This window comes from Linepithema humile, chromosome 1 (assembly GCF_040581485.1).
Source record: "Linepithema humile isolate Giens D197 chromosome 1, Lhum_UNIL_v1.0, whole genome shotgun sequence".
In the NCBI taxonomy this organism is placed as follows: Eukaryota; Metazoa; Arthropoda; class Insecta; order Hymenoptera; family Formicidae; genus Linepithema; species Linepithema humile.
The window spans coordinates 38,775,698-38,793,027 of NC_090128.1; the positions used below are offsets into that span (position 1 = coordinate 38,775,698).

Below are 17,330 nucleotides of genomic sequence, written 5' to 3' on the forward strand. Positions count from 1 at the left end.
AGTCTGTCAGGTATCGAAATGTGTCGAGATGAGAAGAAAAACTGTCTTACAACCGCAATGTTTTACATCTCTTCGATTGCACGAGATAAACTGGAAATCATTGTATAACGTGTTTAAATAAAAGCGTATGCATTTCTCATGCCGTACTCAACGTACGTTTTTCACGAGTGCTGTTATCTTGAAACATTCTCGCCTTTTTTAAGTCGCCTGCTCAATTCTCTCGACTCCAGCAACGCGAGCTCGGGATGCGTGCTGCCGTTCTGCGCTGCATAAAAAGCCTTGCGACGCGCCTGCGCAGCGCGTTTCCATCTGGTGCGCTGTTGCAAAAGCGGCGTGAGTGGGTAGCCTGAAGGTGGGGATGGAAACGCTTCCCGCGCGACTGCGTTACGTCACGTGTGTACGTCGCGTGACGTACGTCGTAGACACACCGGTTGTGTCCACGACGTCCACGTTATCCTTTAGATAAGCCCGATACGCCGTCCAGCTCAGCGAGCTCTAAACAATGCGGTAAAACCAATCAAGAGATTCTTCAGTTTATTTTTTCTCGAGTTCAGTTATAAAGACGTCGCGCGACAATCTCTCTCTCTCTCTCTTTCTCCGCCACTAACCTTTCTCTAATTGTTTTGTTTTAAAACGTTATCGCGCTCGATATTGCAGCAATAACAGCTTTTATCGTGACATATCAGGAGACTTTTAGATGCCATTGAAAAGTCATACTTTTATCTAAATCTATTGATAAAAATGTGAACTTTTGCTAAAGATTAATTTTTTTTTTTTCCGCGTACAGATTGCCAAGCGCAGCGAGCAGCAACAGAAGGATAGAGACAAAAGATTTGGTCCTGCCAACTCATCGCCGGCGTCCAGAACCGGCGGCGGCTGCGGCGTCGGCGTCGGCGACCGCCGCAACGCCGGCGGTTCGATGCGACGGGCTCAGCACGATCATTCGGCGAGTGTTCGCGAGTTCAAGGAGCCCGCGCAACAGCAGCAGCAACACCACTACCACCATCGGACTACCATCCCTTCCACGCCCGCCGCGACGGAACAACATACCGGTCGCAGGATGAGCCTGGAAACCTTGCTGCAAGCGGCCTACTATGTCGAACAAGAGGAAAAGAAGCGCCTCGCAAGCACCTCTTCCTCCTCTTCCACGGACCTACACTCGTTCGCGTCCACACCGCCCCACTCTAACCATACTTATGCTTCTACCGAGCCACGTGGTGAGTACCACGCGCCGCTTCACGGCGACCTTTCACGACGCGTTGTTACAATACGGAGAGACGTGTAGCGGCGTTGCATTGCATTGTGACGCGAGAGTCAATGTTTCGCATTGACGTTAACATCGAACGGAAATCGATCGGATTTTAGCACGAAAAAAATTGCCTCTTAAATGTTGTTTGAAGTATTTTTTTTATCGTTATCAATCGTAGTTTGTAAGACTTTTTTTTGTAAAAGCGAACAATCGCGAGAATAATTTTATAGAATAATTTGATTTCCTAGATATTTTGATCCTGTCGTACATATTTCTTCGATACGTCACGTTTTTTCTCGAGACATAGATAACGACAGATAAGTGTTGCACATGTTTTTTTACTGCGTCGCTACTAGCGCGACAATTATTTGCACACTGTATGCATGCGACGGTAACTTCGTCGACACAATGAGTAATCAACTGATTAATACCATACTGATTAATAACACGATGTCTCGAGACATGCAAAAATGTTGGCTAAGTCATTTGGCGTGATGGATTTCACATGCGAAAACGGTCGTAACTATAAAATGCATTGTCGTCTGAGTAAGACAGATATCGTAATCTCTTTCCAATGATAAGACAAAGAAGCTTTGAGATTGATGAATCTGCGAAATACGCTCGAGCGCATTGTACGATTAAAGACGCGTTCGCACCAAGCAGGCACTGTCTTGCTTTATTTTATTGTAACTAAATAGAAATCGTGATGCGAAACGTGCTTGTTTCTATTTGATTAGAGCAACAGGCAGATAATAGAGAGAAACCGACGTCATCGATGAAAGAAAAGTAGTGTAGCTGTGAAACTAACTTCAGCAAATTTATTACTACAATAGTTTTTTCTCCCCCCCCCCCCCTCCCCCAGAGATTCTGAGTCAGAAATTATTATCTGTATGCTTTACAAAATTGCAAAGTTGTCCGAACGAATCGAAGCATATACCGTCGATAATCGCATCCACTTCGGCTGAGAAATACTGACACGTACATGCGAATCGCGAGCAATGACCAGCGCGTTCACCGCCTCCAAATTAGGTATGATTTACCTCGCGACAGTGCCTCTCAACTATGGCGAGCATCTCGAGACGAGTAACCAAGACACAAATCCCTGCATTAATCTAGGGTGGATATTCGTGCATCACACATGACTTGTTAGTCAAAAATTTAAAATTGTTTTCATCGATTAATCTTTTTCATCGCAATATGAGCCACTACTTATTTTTTAATCTCGTTCTCTCGATCTTTCATATCTTGAACACTTAAAAATGTTGAATAATCAACACACAGCTTGGAGGCGACGAGTACTTGGGGGTCGCAATAAACGCGTTTTGCCAAGAGTTGTTTAAAATTGACGCAACTTCGTACGAGAGAAGCATTTCTAGTCGTCTCTGTACAGTGTATCGGTCAATTGGTTAGTCGTCCCTGAACGATCGTAATTGCAAGACTAATCGGATCATTGGCCGCCTTCGATTGCCGCTAAGTTTTTCCCGGTCAACGACTTGACCAGTCGCCAATCCTGCGAGGTGGGTTCTCGCGAATCGTGCACGCGAGAAAGAGTACACGGCCGCGTACAAAGCGCGATGATACGCGCGAATAAGCGCCGGTCACTCGCTTTACTTTCTCCCTTTCTCCGTTTTCGAAAAGATCGTCGGATCTGAATTTCTAAAAAAAAAAAAAAAAAATTATACAAAACGCGATCAAAGATCCTTCTCGTTCATTCGAGACACTCTCGGACAGAGACGGTGCGCCGGTGCTTTTCTCATGACATGCGACTTTTCGTAGTTCCGATATTAATTTTATGTTAACAGAAAGCCGCCGCCGGTGAGTTTTGTGCCGAACGTATTTTACTGCTGCGAGAAACACCGAGGCCGTTGGAATTTTCCCTTTCTCGCGACGTAGCGACCCGCGCGCGAAAGTGCATCACGGATGGAGACGAGTGTTTACGGGGGCTGCGAGGCAAGACGAAGGAAACGGGACTGAGTGAGCGGCCTCGGGGAGGTGGAGGAGGGTGGACGGGCGAAGAACGCGCGAAGGTTTCGGTTGATTCGCCGTGCGCTTTGCGTCTTCCTACTCACGGCGAAATCAACGTGCGCGCACGTTCGAACCACTTGCACGGTGAGCGATAACCGCGAGAGACCGGGTGGAGGGAGGGGGGAGAGAGACCTCAGGGGTGGCGGAAGTCGAGCGACTCCGAGTGGGAGATGAAGAGGTGCCTGTAGGTACCCCGACGAGGTCGAACCGTCATGGGTGCGAGGAGGGAAAGGTGAAGCGTCGCAAAACGCGGGGGGAGGGGGGGAGGAGGAGGGTGGCGAACCCCTACCAGGTACCGCGCGCATGTGTCGGCTGCGAGAAAGAGGGGTCCGAGGGAGCGATCCGGTCACTGACTCTGAAACTACGGCGCGGCAGCCACTCGTGCTTCATTCAGGACCGCGCCATCTACTCGCGCGTTCTATGTCGTGGCTCTCCTTCGCGGCTATATATCCCTCTCGTTCTCTTTCCCGCCCTTTCTCATCACGCATCTTGGTGTGTCGTCCGGTTTTTTTTTTTTCCCCCTCTTTCCCGCCCTCCCTCCATTCGATCTCGTTCTCTGTAAAGTGAATAATCGGGATTGAAACACCTCGCATTGACATTTCAAATTTAATTAGATTTATCAAGCTTGTTGTTAATCGCTCTTACTTTAACTCGACTTGTTAAATTGCCCATATTGATTTATGCCATTCACACTCTTGTGCACATCTGCATTTTTTGTTGCATAATGTTATATAAGAATACTTGGGAGGACAATTTTAGAGCGCGGCTTATAAATGATTCACTCAGTCTCTTCAAGCAGTCTTCTCGAGTCGATCTAATGATCTTAATTCTGACAATAGATTTGTTTTTTTTTTGTTTCTATTATTATCATATCGCAATTATTGTTTCTATTATTATCATATTATCGTGGTTACGATATGATGTTCATAACATTTCTTATGCATTTGTTTATCTAAATCTTATTGTTACGGTTATAATTGTTGCTTATTTCTTATTATTTCCTCATGCATTTATCAGCCGCCTCAGCCGCTGTAAAATTTCGTCTGTTCTCATCGCTACAGTCGATTTGTCCCACATTTTACAATAGGATTGCAGTAAGATGCACATTGTGCGCGATTTACGCGAAAGTGGTGATGCACAACATGGTGTAATAAGCTTGTGATACGAAGACTATTAAAAACAGTCGCGGTGTAGATTGGATAAATGTTTCCAGAGATCGTTGCGTCAATATGAGTGTTTGAGGGGAGATTGTGATTTTTAGAACACATCAATATAGCAAGAGTCTGCCATTTTTAAGTACATATTTGATATGCACATGAAAGATTAAAAAGTTAAAATGTTAATAACACTCACATAGTGAATAAATTAATCAGAAATATAATTAACATTTTTTTTTTACGGCCATGATGCACGAACATCTAGACAGGGATGCTTAAAGTTCGAGTGGTGCAACTTCATGCCAAAGTATTTTTCACAATCAGTGCAATGATAAATGCGTGCCCACATAAAATTAATTTTGGGTAACTAGATTTGCGCATCTTATCTAGATATTCGTGCATCATGATTGAACACGAGTTTAAATGCGATGCAAAGATTCGGAGTTGTTTGAGATTGACGCAGCTTCGTACTTTAATTAAGAATCGGAGCACGAATTGTATAAAGAGTGAGTTCCACGAATTATATTTCTATTCTATTAATTATATTGTGCGTTGCATACGCTAGGTCAGTAGGGTCTTCCGCGAGATGGAAAAATTTAAGAGTGCCGCTTGCATGCACGACCTCGATCGTAATGCGGATGATTTAAACGCCGTAATTCGCTCCCTATCTCCGTGCATCCGGTCTGTTACCGTGTTGCGCGTGCTGCGCCGACACGACAGTGCGTGATTATACCTGATATAACAGGCAACGTGTGTTAAATGACCGTTTAAGACCGTCTATCGTGTGCACGCGGCTGAAGGATGCAATTCTACTTTATAACGTCGTAACGCGACTGTCATCCTCTGCAATTCATACCGCGCTACGCGAAGGCAGGTCCGTGCAGCAGAAGAATTATGTAATTCGCGACGTTACTCCGCCTGCACCGTTTATTTTTCCAATGAGAACCGTTCAATTGAATTTTTCTGCAAACTACGATGAAAGACGAATCCAGTGAATTTATTATTGATGGTTTTCATCAGTGGAAAATCCAAGCTTTGCAAATGTCAACTATTTGTCAAGGAAAAGGTAAATTAGGTGTATCGAAATTAGGCGACTTTAATCTCCTTCGGTCTAATTAAAAAGGAATATATAAAATGATGTATTCAATTTAGCTGGATATTAGAGAGACTAGGTGCTGCATTGGTAACACACATTGCAGTTATTAAGGTCAATTCCATCCTCGTGTAATGACAGGTATAAATATAGCGACTGCAGCTTACGTAATTCATGAAATTTTAATACTTTCTAGCAATGAATATTATATCATTCCGGGAACACGTAGCTTTATATACATCTCGCCCGATGATCCCGAAAGGGTTGAGCACGCGTGCGGACTATCGGCAACGACCGACGAACACGCGGACAAATCGGCTCCCTGCAGTACGCGTGCGCGTTGTCCCCGGCTAAATCCCCACCTCGGGCGACCGTCCGCGTGGCGTTCTGATCAATCTGCGATGTTGCCGGCTCGTTCGCGGGTGGAAGAGGGTGGTAAACGAGCGGATTGAAACGAGATAGAGCTGCCTTGGCAAGTTTGGATTTTCCCCCCACCTTCGTGGTTTCCCCTCACGTGCTGGCGCGGGTCCCCACCACCTCGCTGCACTTCCCCACCCGTCGTGCCACCCGAACCGTTCGAGGGGATTCTCCTCTCGATCCACCCCTCCACCCCCGCCGCCACCGTCATCCGACAGATCTAGCACGTGGAGACGCGTTTCTTTCAATTTTTCATACCTTATCGACCTGTAGATTCACACCACCCATCACGGTGTGAGATGCACCCGAGAAAATCTGGGATAGACAGGCAGGACAGAGAGAGAGAGAGAGAGAGAGAGAGAGAGAGAGAGAGAGAGAGAGAGAGAGAGAGACCCTGCGTTGCATGCGCGATGATGCCGCTCCCTGCGTTTTCCACACTCGTGGTGCGCGTACTTGCGTTGATGGTCTTATCATTGGGAAAGGAAAAGTAGCATGGACAGAATAGCAATTTTTTTACGCGCACACATGACAATTTGAAAGTGTTGAAAAACTTGGGTACATGTAATGTTTACAGAATGGAGGAAGTGTTTAATTATCATACATTTATATCGATCCAGACAAAGATTAGGCAAAGTATTTCAAATCTGTTCCATTTTGGAATAGAAACTAGTTTTGTGTTAAGGCATTGAGAATATTTTGGTAATATTTGAAGTCAAGATTTGATATCAACAGCTGTTTTTATCTCGCCGTATTTTTAGTCGGGATTGATTTGTATCAACTACACATTTTTTTTTTTTTTTCATTACATTCATAAAATAAGAATTTTTATATTATATTGATTGATGAAGCTTAATGAACAAATGATTTTCTTCTCCGCAGGTACCAAATTCAAAAGAGAACGCACAGAGTCAGATGATCTTTTCTGTGAGGAGAAAATGCTGATTATCGATGGTGAGTACATTTGTACCGTTATTAATTAAAATCCATATTTTACAACGGTCTTCCAATTCTATGCAGAATATATAAATGTTATAAAATATCGACGAGCTAAAAGCGTGCACATTATGCGTTATTATAGTAAGTACAGTACAATCGCAACAGTTGCGACATACATATTTTATACGACGAGAATATTATTCTGCATTAACAACGTCGACAATTTCTGCATTAATAATGCAGCACTTGATATAGTTACAAATACGAAATTGCATTTCAAATCAAAGGAAGGTTATTCAATAGCTAATTAGTGTTCGCCGTTTCTTCTGGAGCGTAATACAGATTTGTCGTTTTATTGAAAAAAAAAAAGTAGAAAAATATTGAAAATTCGTTGTCGAAAAATGCCTGTAAGTAAAATCCGGTGCTAAATATGGCCAGACACTGTTCTCGCGATGGAGCGTGCGCGACTTGACGTGATCTCGAGTGCCAACGTGTCGCGCCGCCGCGGAGCAAGTCCTTCGATAAGGACAGCATGATCGCGCCGAGTGGTGACTGGAGGCAGTCTCGCGAGGACGGTGATGTCACTGCGAGGGGGGGGGGGGAGGGGGGGAGAGAGAGCCGCGGCCGCCGCCGCAGCCGCTGTCTAGCGAGAAGGGAGGCACGGGGACGTCATCCTCAGGTTGGAGGTGGCGGCATTTAAGTTTAGACTTCAGTCGGTATCCGCGACTCATGCGGTACAAGTTTCGTGTGATCGTCGCGTGCTCGATCAATCGCCGGAATCGATCGATCAGCCGGCCCCGCGATCGCCAAATACGGAACAGCTGATCGACCGGCGCGTATTGCCGCGACGAGCCAGGGTGTACGATGTTACACGGTGTATATAATCAACTGCGTCGTATAAAATCACAAGTGACGTAAAATGCAAACAGTGGAGTAGTGTTCGGTTGTTCGTTGTGAAACGGAGCTCTTCTTCGCCGCAATCTCGTCCCGCGAGAATCGTCGTTTTCCGAGTATCCGCACAATCTTCAAGGTGCGATTTGAAATATACGTGAGAAAAATTGGACGATATAACAGGACGACCGGCTTTTGCACGGGCGGAATTTCCGTCGAGAGATTTTCGCGTGGGAAAAATGTTATTTCCAAGGTAATCCCCGAGGAATGAAGTGGACGATCCTCGGAATCGCTCGAACGGGCTCGTCACCCCGCGGCGAACGCGTTGCGAAAGATCGAAATTTTTCTAGCGCGCCGACGACTTCGCCGTCGTCGGCCCTCGTCGTATCCTTCGTTCACCGCCGCGATACCACGTTGTTGGATCTCTCTCTTCATCGCACATTTCGCGTTCCCGTGGCCATTTCTCCGCGCGGCCTCCTCGCCTGCCACCTCGTCGGGTTCGTTCGGCGCGGAACGACGACGCTGTCGGTCGTTGCGAGATTTAATCGCTCGGCGATGACGACGACGACGACGACGACGACGCTGTTGCGCTCGCAATATCGATGCTCGCGATATACGGCTGCGAAAAGGCTGATATAGCATGCGGTCGATCGATTTTTCCGGAGTGAAAGGAAGCTAAAGCGGAAGTTTCGGTCGCGTGCGCTCGGATCAGCCGCTTTTCGGGAAGATGGGTGTTCTCCTGGTGTCAGACGGGATTACGTCGCCGGTAATGCAATCGCGCGTGAGTTTGAGCGCGCGCGACGCCGTCGTCGACATCGGCGTCGTCGACGAAACGAACAACAACGTGAGAGGCTTAATGGACGCGAATAGCTTGCCGCCGCCGATGCCGCCGACGCCGACGCGGGTCGTCGATATAATCGACATTGTCAACGGCGGAGAACCGCCGCGACACAACGATTGGATGCCGCCTCCGCCGAAGAAAAAGTGGATACGCCACTACCTGCTCGGTGAGATTTTTGCGTCAAAAGTCGCGCGATTCCAAAATGCCTCGCGAAACCAGCAATTGCAATGCAATAATTTTTCCATTTCCTCGTCGAAAAGCATTTTCAATATGCATGTTTAACCAGTTCTTCCTCAAATTTCGGTTTATTTTTATTTTTGAAATGCCGCGGAAATTTTTGAGGAATTTTTCCTTCAAATTGCACAATAGGCAATCGATCTTTTTTTTTTCCACCGAATTTTTTCAAAGAACTAGCAAGTGCGAGTTCAGCGATATACGAACGTGCGTAGTCAGCAGTGCGATTCTTCCCCTCACTTTAAATAAATACAGCTCAATGATAAGCAAATGACTGAAAATTGGTAACGCAACTAGCTTTTCTGTGAACCACTTAAATTTTCTGCAGTTAACACGCTGTCGGTATATTTATTTTATCATTAGTACACACTCAAAAAAATATTTCGCTGATGTAGTTAGATTTCTAAATATCGCAACAAGAATGTATCGCTATTTTTCGTATCTGTGAAAACATTGTTTGTCACATACAGAATTTATAGCAATAATGTTCTAGCAATAGCTTCTGAAAAATTTAGGTACCATTGCTAAATGTTATTCATTGCATGATCTAACACGTGATTGATCTTATATAGATAGGCGCTTTAGAGAAACTTTCTTTTTCAAGTTCACAAACAATACAGATATATATTCTGTTTCTGTCATCTAAACTTATTAAGTAATTACATATGCAATATCACAACAGTTGCTAATCATTTATCTGTTTTAGTTAATTTTTTACACCTAGAAAATTTTAGCTATTATTGCAAGATCATTTTTTTGAGTGCATGTTCATCGGTCCTTATTTCCTAAACGCTCGTCAGGAATAGCCTAGGAAACAATGTTTTCCAAACAAAAGCGCCTACTCTTTCAAGAGTGAAATATGATCTTACCGTGAAATCAGTGATCTCGCGCTGAAAATTTATTCTGTTAAGTCCCGATCTTGAATCGTTCTGCAAACAAAATTCTGATAAATGATGCCCTCCTAAAAATTTTATCTTTCGACGAGCGACTGATTCCAGTAATGCCTGATCTACAGTGTGCTTCTTGCGTATTGTTTCTCGCTCACTGCCTTTCGTATTTTCGCTCTCTGCGCGTGTCTCGCGTGAAGTCGGGAAACGCCGTGATTTGCAATTTCTCCTCTCTGAATTTCTGAAGAAAAATACGCTTTCGCGTAAAGGCAAAACAGGCGGAAAACAAAAATCGAAAAGCACATTGTAGATTGGGCTTAAGTCCCGCCGCCTAAAAACATTTCTCCCCGCGTTCCGCGCGAAACTTTCTCTCAAAACGTTTTATCACGTATTTTTATTGCTCACTCGGAAGATTTATATATGTAGCGTGAGCAAACTTTAATCGCTCGTCATACGTCGTTTATCACTCCGTTCTCGTTTAGCACTCCCGTTCAACTTTTTTTTAAAGTTGATCGCGACAGCAGTACGTTCGCTTCAATTTCTCGAACGTACTTTACCCACTATGATAAAGGCCGATGAGGCAAATCCCGATAAGGTGCACATACGTTCGACTTGTTTCGATCGTGTGCGCGTGATATTGAACTATGTTATATACAACAGTTATTCATTTACATCGTAAATTCTGCGCCACTGAGAACGTCGAAAAATGTCGCACTTACATTGTTTTTGTATCGTATAAATTTATATCGTCTACTTATTATTAATGCAGTAAATTACTTTTTCGAATGCAAAAGGAAGTTCGAAGTTCCTTGAATACTGTCAAAGAATTCGGTAAATTTGCATAATTAACATGTAAAAGTTACACGATAAATAATGAAGTTCACTAAGTATATAATTAAATTTGTATAATTTTATAAGTTTTATACTCTACTCGCTTATATTTCCGTTATTTATACTCCGTTTATATTCCGTTATTTATGTAATTTACAAATTGTATAAATTTGCTGAATTTTTCTATAGTGCGCAATAAAAAAGATATTCGATTTTATATCTATGGAAAACTATCTCTCGAAAGATGGCAAATTGTAATGAGATGAACGGTCGCTACTTTTTTACAGTAATAATTTATTAAGTCGTTTTTATTTTTTGCATAGGGTACAAAGTATTATCATATCAAAAGTCATTATCGTGTCACCGACACTATGACATTAACGTGCGAAGCAAACAGCGTGTATGCATAATGTTATAAATAAAATATTTGCGCGATCAGCGCAAAATCACGGTGCGCGCGTGAATGGACACATGTCGACGGTAAATTTTGCGCGGAATATTTCGGTAGAAGCTGGCAGTGTGAAACGTTTCTACGGCGAGCGTGGTAATCGCGCTAACAATAAGTGGCGAACTGTGTTTGATTTTACCGAAACGGAGAGATGGAGATGACTTCTCAGGTTTCATCTCGCAGCTAAACGCTCGTGTTAAAAAGTGAAATTTTTGTTTGCGAGAATTATGTGTCGAGTTCTAAAGAGGCGGTCACTTTGTCTTAAATCACGCGTGAACATTCGGAGGAAGCTTTGTAGATTTATCGTGCTGTGTAAATCAGTGCTGTTTAGATAACCATAAGCGATTGTGCGATATTTATCGCTAATTTCTGTCAAATTAATTCGGAGCGGAGATAGCAATCGGAGGAGAAGAGTATGCATTGTTTTTGAAGAAGATGCGGTTCGCCCGAAACACACTTCGTGCATCTGGCTTCTCTCAAGTGGACTTATTTCACGGACGGATTTAACGCTCTTGGAAGTACGCGTTTACGAGTACGCGTTTCCTCGCATAGACGGATTATCGTGCGACGGTTGTCGCCGGTTTCAATATATCAGTCTGAAAATGGCCACGCTTAGATTAACATCTGATTACTACGGTCTTCGCTTGTAGATCCGATTTCATGCCGATCTCATGCGGATAAAGCGGCTGTCACAGTCTTTTGTCGTTGTCTCTTTACATAGACCGCTCGATTCTCGGTTCTTCCGCTATTAATATAGAATTGACTGCGAGATAGTGATTAATTTTGCGACCTTTAATCTTTGGTTTGAAAGCTCTACCTTGTTTTTTCCATTGTTACTCATGCATTAAAAAAAGACCAATGAATTGTGATTTCGGCGAATATCGAGGGCCATGAATTTGAAATATATCCGCGGATACGAGAGATGGAAATCAGACTACTTATAGTTCGTAGAAGGATATTTCCAAGTCAAATAGCGGCTATCAAGTTGAGCGTACGAGAAATGAGATATGCAAAGCGTAGAAAATGTGGAGAATGTAAAAATTATGTTATTTTACACGTCAATACGTAATAAGAATAATTAGTAATTTTTAAAGTAAAATATGTAAATGTTAGTAAAAAAAAAGAAATTTGAAAGGAAAAAATACCAATTATTTAAGCGCGAGACAAATATGCTATAACATTTATTACAAAACTGAATTAACTAAGCTGAGCAATATTTTGTTACATTACAGTAAATATATTCTGTCTTTATGTGCACAATATTAGTAAACAAGATCCTTGATTAAATTTATTGCCAAATGCAAAAAAGCTACTGTTTCTTTTTTATCATTATACGAATATGTTAAATATACATAAGCTATACAGAAAACTTTCGTAAAAACTTGATTAATTCCGAAGGTTAAGGAATACGTTACTTTTTTTGCTCACGATGACGCAAGAGTGATAATAGTTAATATAGGTTATAGCGAAACCTCGACTATTCAAGATAATAAAAGGATGAAGCATGTTAAATAAGCGGATTATTGAGTAATCAATACGTGCAGCCAAAATAGAAAACGTGTAATATATATATATATATATATAAATAGCAAATTAATTCGTATGAATAATTTATTTATCATATAAAAAAATATATTTCCTATGAAATTTAGTATATTAATGTGAGAATTATTTTTAGACGCAGTCGAATGTAATCGTTATATAATCTGCGAGACTAATGTTATAGAGTTGGCTTATTTCTTTTCTTTTCCTTTCTTTTTTTTTTTTTTTTTTTTTTTTTTTTTTTTTTTTTTTTTTTTTTTTTTTTTTTTTTTTTTTTTTACAATCGATCTGTTTGATAATAGATTTGATTTCGAACGGCATTTCGATTAATCGATGGTTTTGATAACGTTTTCTAAATTTGCGGATTATTGAGGCACGCGCTTAGGTAATTGCAGTACGGATTTCTTTTTTATTAAACGCAGGGAGAGAGAAAGAAAGGAAAAGGAGAGTAAAGCGGTTTTCTGAAGGACGTAAAGCGGTCGTTCTCACGAGAAAATCATATGTTACGTGAGCATAAATGAGACGTATGTTCGCGAACGTTGCTCCCGCGAATGGAATTTTTCCCGGCGAAGTAAAAGTCTCGCGCTGATCATCGAAACTTGGACGATCCGTCGTGACTCATCGCGAAAATCACGATTTGACTGCTGACTGCGAACAATTTTCTTATATATTTATCTTATTTCTATGGCGCCCCGAGCGTAAAGCATATCTATCGGGCGATCGGTTTATTCCATTCAATGTACGCGAAATGTGGAATTAGCATCGTTCTCTTATCTTGTACGACATATTTATGTCGGAGTGTAATAAATTTGTACAGTTGTGACCAATTATAATTTTATGTATCTTGCATTAATTACGGCATTTATATGTAAAACTGGTTAAGCGATACAGCTTTAATCATTTCAAAACGGAGAGTCACACATTTAAAAAGTACTCGCGTTTTGCATACTGTTGACGGATTCTCTAGCAAGCACTGTTTAAAATATTTTACACGCATTCTGTTGTCGTCTACGTGTCTATTAATATTAATATAGTACAGAAATGTTCTCATAAGAAATAGTGCTTACGCAATGGGACAAAATTAAAGATAAATTTGTGTTATTTAGATGCAACGAACTGTTATTGCGCGCATCTTCAAAATATCAAGCCTTCAAAATATATGACGGACAATAATAATACTCTTCCAGTGGCTTCGTGTGATTTTGCGCAAATACAATATTATTCCGACATACATTATACATTTCTCACGCCGAATAAACCATCGACATTCGCTAAAAAAAATTCAAGTCGAAACGTTGAACCGATCGGCATATCATTTGAAAGCAAAATCACGCTGTGGTTCCGCTGGCGTGTAGCAAACATGCAAATGTGTCAAGTAGAAAATTTACTACTGCTGCAAACTAAAAATCAAATAATCGATCTCTTGATTGCTAATACAAACTCGCTAATGTATTATGATAACATTTCATATATTTTTATCTGGAAGATTGAAGAAAAATATGCGAAATGTTTTGCAACTTTCTACGTGAAACGAAAAAGAAGATAAAAATTTGGAGATTTATATAAGTTCGAAATCAAAGAATTTTTATGCAATAGTGATTTCTTTCTATGTTATTAATATTTAGATTGTAAATGGATATTTTATAATTTGTGATTCTAATTTTAAGGATACATATTTGATAAATTTCAAGTTGATTTTCTCTTAATTAAAAATATTGAAGTATCAATAGATGCACTAATTGTAAGAGTTTTAAGAGTTATAATTGACAAAGAAGGGAAGAGTTTTTCGCCAATTAATTGCAAGCTTCAAGGACACAAATGGATGATAAAATTTTCAAGTAGACTTTAATTTATTGGAATTAAGCTTGAAGCTTTATTACAAAAATATACAAGATTGCAACAAACATGATCTCCTTCGACACCTTCTGAAAAATCGATAACAAAACGAATTAATCCAAATTAGTCTTATTAATTTATTATTTATAGCATAATAGTGAAATATCAATTCGATAAATTATGCATCACGTGAGACTTTTTCGACTTTGAATCGGTATCTTGCATGGATCCTGCATTCACAGCGCAATCATTCGCGGGTTAATTCCGAAGGACTGAGAGTCCGCGTGTACGCAATGTCGTCGTCATTACTTGATTACTTCTTGTTACTTCTCGCAGAGTACACACACATACGCGCGCGCGCGCGTGTATGAGCGTCGAGAATAGATTTAGGAAGCGGCGAGCTATGCGACGAGTCACTGCCAAGTCGGTTCGTACATGAATGAGTTGGTTGCATGTGCGTACACGTGCTGCGCTAATTTATCGCGCCACGACGATGGCGCAGCTCCGGAGAGAAGGACTTTCTTCATGTCCGGTAGCGAGACGTTGCGGCCACTCGCGAATTTATTATTCTCATTCGTTCCATCGCATTTCGCGCAAATTCATTGAAATATTTGCACGGCGTGAAACGCGGGGTATTCTGAAAACAAGTTTTGCCTTGTCAAATATGTTTGTCCATTCGAGCACTAACAGCACGACTGCTCGGCCGTTGTTATTTCCACTGAAATAACCAAATCGATTATTCTGAAATGCGATATGAGTCCAAACGATGAGATTGCTCACATAGATTTTATGTCATAGAAAAACTACAATATCTGTGAAATATATGATCTGTTATTGATACAACTGATGACAAGGGATTGGATATATATCTAAAAAAAAAAAAATAAATGAAAAATTTGAAATAATTTCTTTGTAATATTTTTGACTTTCGAAAAAATCTAGAGTAAAAATTAGTAATATCTTCTCTCTGTTTTAAGCTTGCATAATTTTTAATGATATTTGTTGCTGAATGATGACAGATGATTTTTAAAATTATTATTTATAATTTTTTTAAGTAGAATGTTGTTTGATTTTTACAATCAATTTTCTTTCAAAATCGGAGCCTCGTACAAAACAATTATATTCTACATTTTCAATTATATATTACTTTCTTTGTGTAAAATCATTATCCTTCCGGTTGTATATATATTATTTTCTATTAAAATAACATCTATATTATCTCATGTTGCGAATTTAACCAGGCAAATTGTTGCTCGAATAATTTCCGATAGAACATTTGTGTGAACAATATATTATTGAGGGAATTGACTCGCTTGAAGCCATCACCACTTCGGAGGGTATCTGCTAATCTTAGGCGAAGACGCAGTCATTCAGGCTTTAGCGTAGAATAGAATGAGAAGCCCCGAGAGCTTTGCTGTCTGCATCGTGGAACGCCAGGAATCGCAGTGTCTTCGTGAATGCGTCTGTATCCAGAATGAAACTCTTGGGATAGTACGAAACTGCGATATGAAGACGCGGCAATAAGATCTTGGCTCCCGTGGCGTCCTGGGAAATTTAGCAAATTAGTAAAACATGTAAAATGTGTGACTTTATCGCCGACTTTTTGCTCGTCGATGTATTTTGTGCGATTGATGTCGAGAGAAAGCCGTAGAGAGAACATAATTATTATAATTTGACGAAAATTCTTTGCGTTATGAATGAAAAGTCTGACTTCTAAACGGTTTTGAACTTGTATTTTCGAAAACGAAGATAGTGTGTTGTAAAATTATTGAAATTCTTTCGAGCATTCTAAATTAAATTACAAAATTTCTTCAATATTTATCCTCTAGAAGTGTTTAAGAGCGACTGGCGAAGCCCGGAGGCGATCTTTTATGTCATAATGTTTGTCGTTCAGAAATGGAGTCAAGTGATTCTATTGATGTTGCAGAGGAGGAGCCGTTGGAAAACAACAGGACGAGTCAGTCGATCGCGTCCCGGGGGAATTCCGTGGTCTCCAGCACGCGAGTCACGCCGTCGTCAACCGGATCGAACTCCGTTCAGTTGACTGCGCTGCATTCCACGTCTCACCATCACCACCCGCATCATCATCATTCTCATCACCATCATTCGCAACAGCAGCAGCAACAGCAGCAGCAACATCAGCAGCAGCATCATCACAGCGATCATCATGGCACACACAATAATTACATGGAGAATCACAATCCGAATCAGTCTCAACAAAATGTGGGGAGTCTTGTTGTCGACGTCGAAACGAGCCACGACAACAAGAAGCATCGAACTGGGTAAGTCGGCTTCGATCTCTCCTCCATTATTTTTCCTGGCTTGTTTTCCTCGCATTCTCTTAATTGTTTTCGCAAGCTTGAGATTAATCTGTGACAGCATTCAGGGTGATTTTGCAATATAATTATTCTATTTTTAGCCTTTTAACAAAATAAATCTCGGTTTTGCGGTATTGCGAAGTAAATTGTGTGAAAACGCTCTATCTGTCTATTTGTTTGTCGCCCTACAGCAGCATGTTAGCTTTCGAATTTATTAAAATACATAATAATGTCTATATGAGACATATACTTATGCGCCGTCACCAACACATTCCACCACGAGTCGATATGTCAGCCTGTTGCTTCGCACGTTCTCGCTTCATCTTCTCTCCTCTCCGCTCCTCTCCGTACGCGAGCGACGCCGTCGCCGCCACTGCAGGCTACTATATCTATTTACGCCGTGCACGTGTCCAGGGTGAATGGCACGTGCACGATGCGTCGCTCAGCGATAACGCGTAGCGGTCACGTTGTTACACGATCGCGTTGCATATACGAGCGATAAGTGTTGTAACTGCAAAACTGTAACTTTTAAATGCTTATCCGTGCATAAATTTACTTCTCGAAAGTAGAATCCGGAATTATATTTAGATTGTATGTGAAATTTTAGCCTTTTGAAACGATACAT

At 41.3% G+C, this 17,330-nt stretch overlaps 1 protein-coding gene across 7 annotated transcripts in view; it reads left to right on the forward strand.

Annotated features, from left to right (window-relative positions):
* Positions 1-17,330, forward strand: part of LOC105667335 (max-binding protein MNT-like) — a 30,855-nt gene that overhangs the window by 2,615 nt on the left and 10,910 nt on the right. For 5 of the 7 annotated variants that reach the window (XM_012359066.2, XM_012359067.2, XM_012359070.2 and 2 more), the window contains exons 2-4: positions 788-1,217; positions 6,821-6,892; positions 16,315-16,669. In XM_012359066.2, coding sequence (XP_012214489.1) covers positions 788-1,217; positions 6,821-6,892; positions 16,315-16,669 — 857 coding nt within the window. Of the gene's footprint in view, positions 1-787; positions 1,218-3,051; positions 3,359-6,820; positions 6,893-7,530; positions 8,776-16,314; positions 16,670-17,330 lie in introns of those variants that run through there. The other 2 variants (XM_012359072.2, XM_012359071.2) reach the window with 2 other exon arrangements.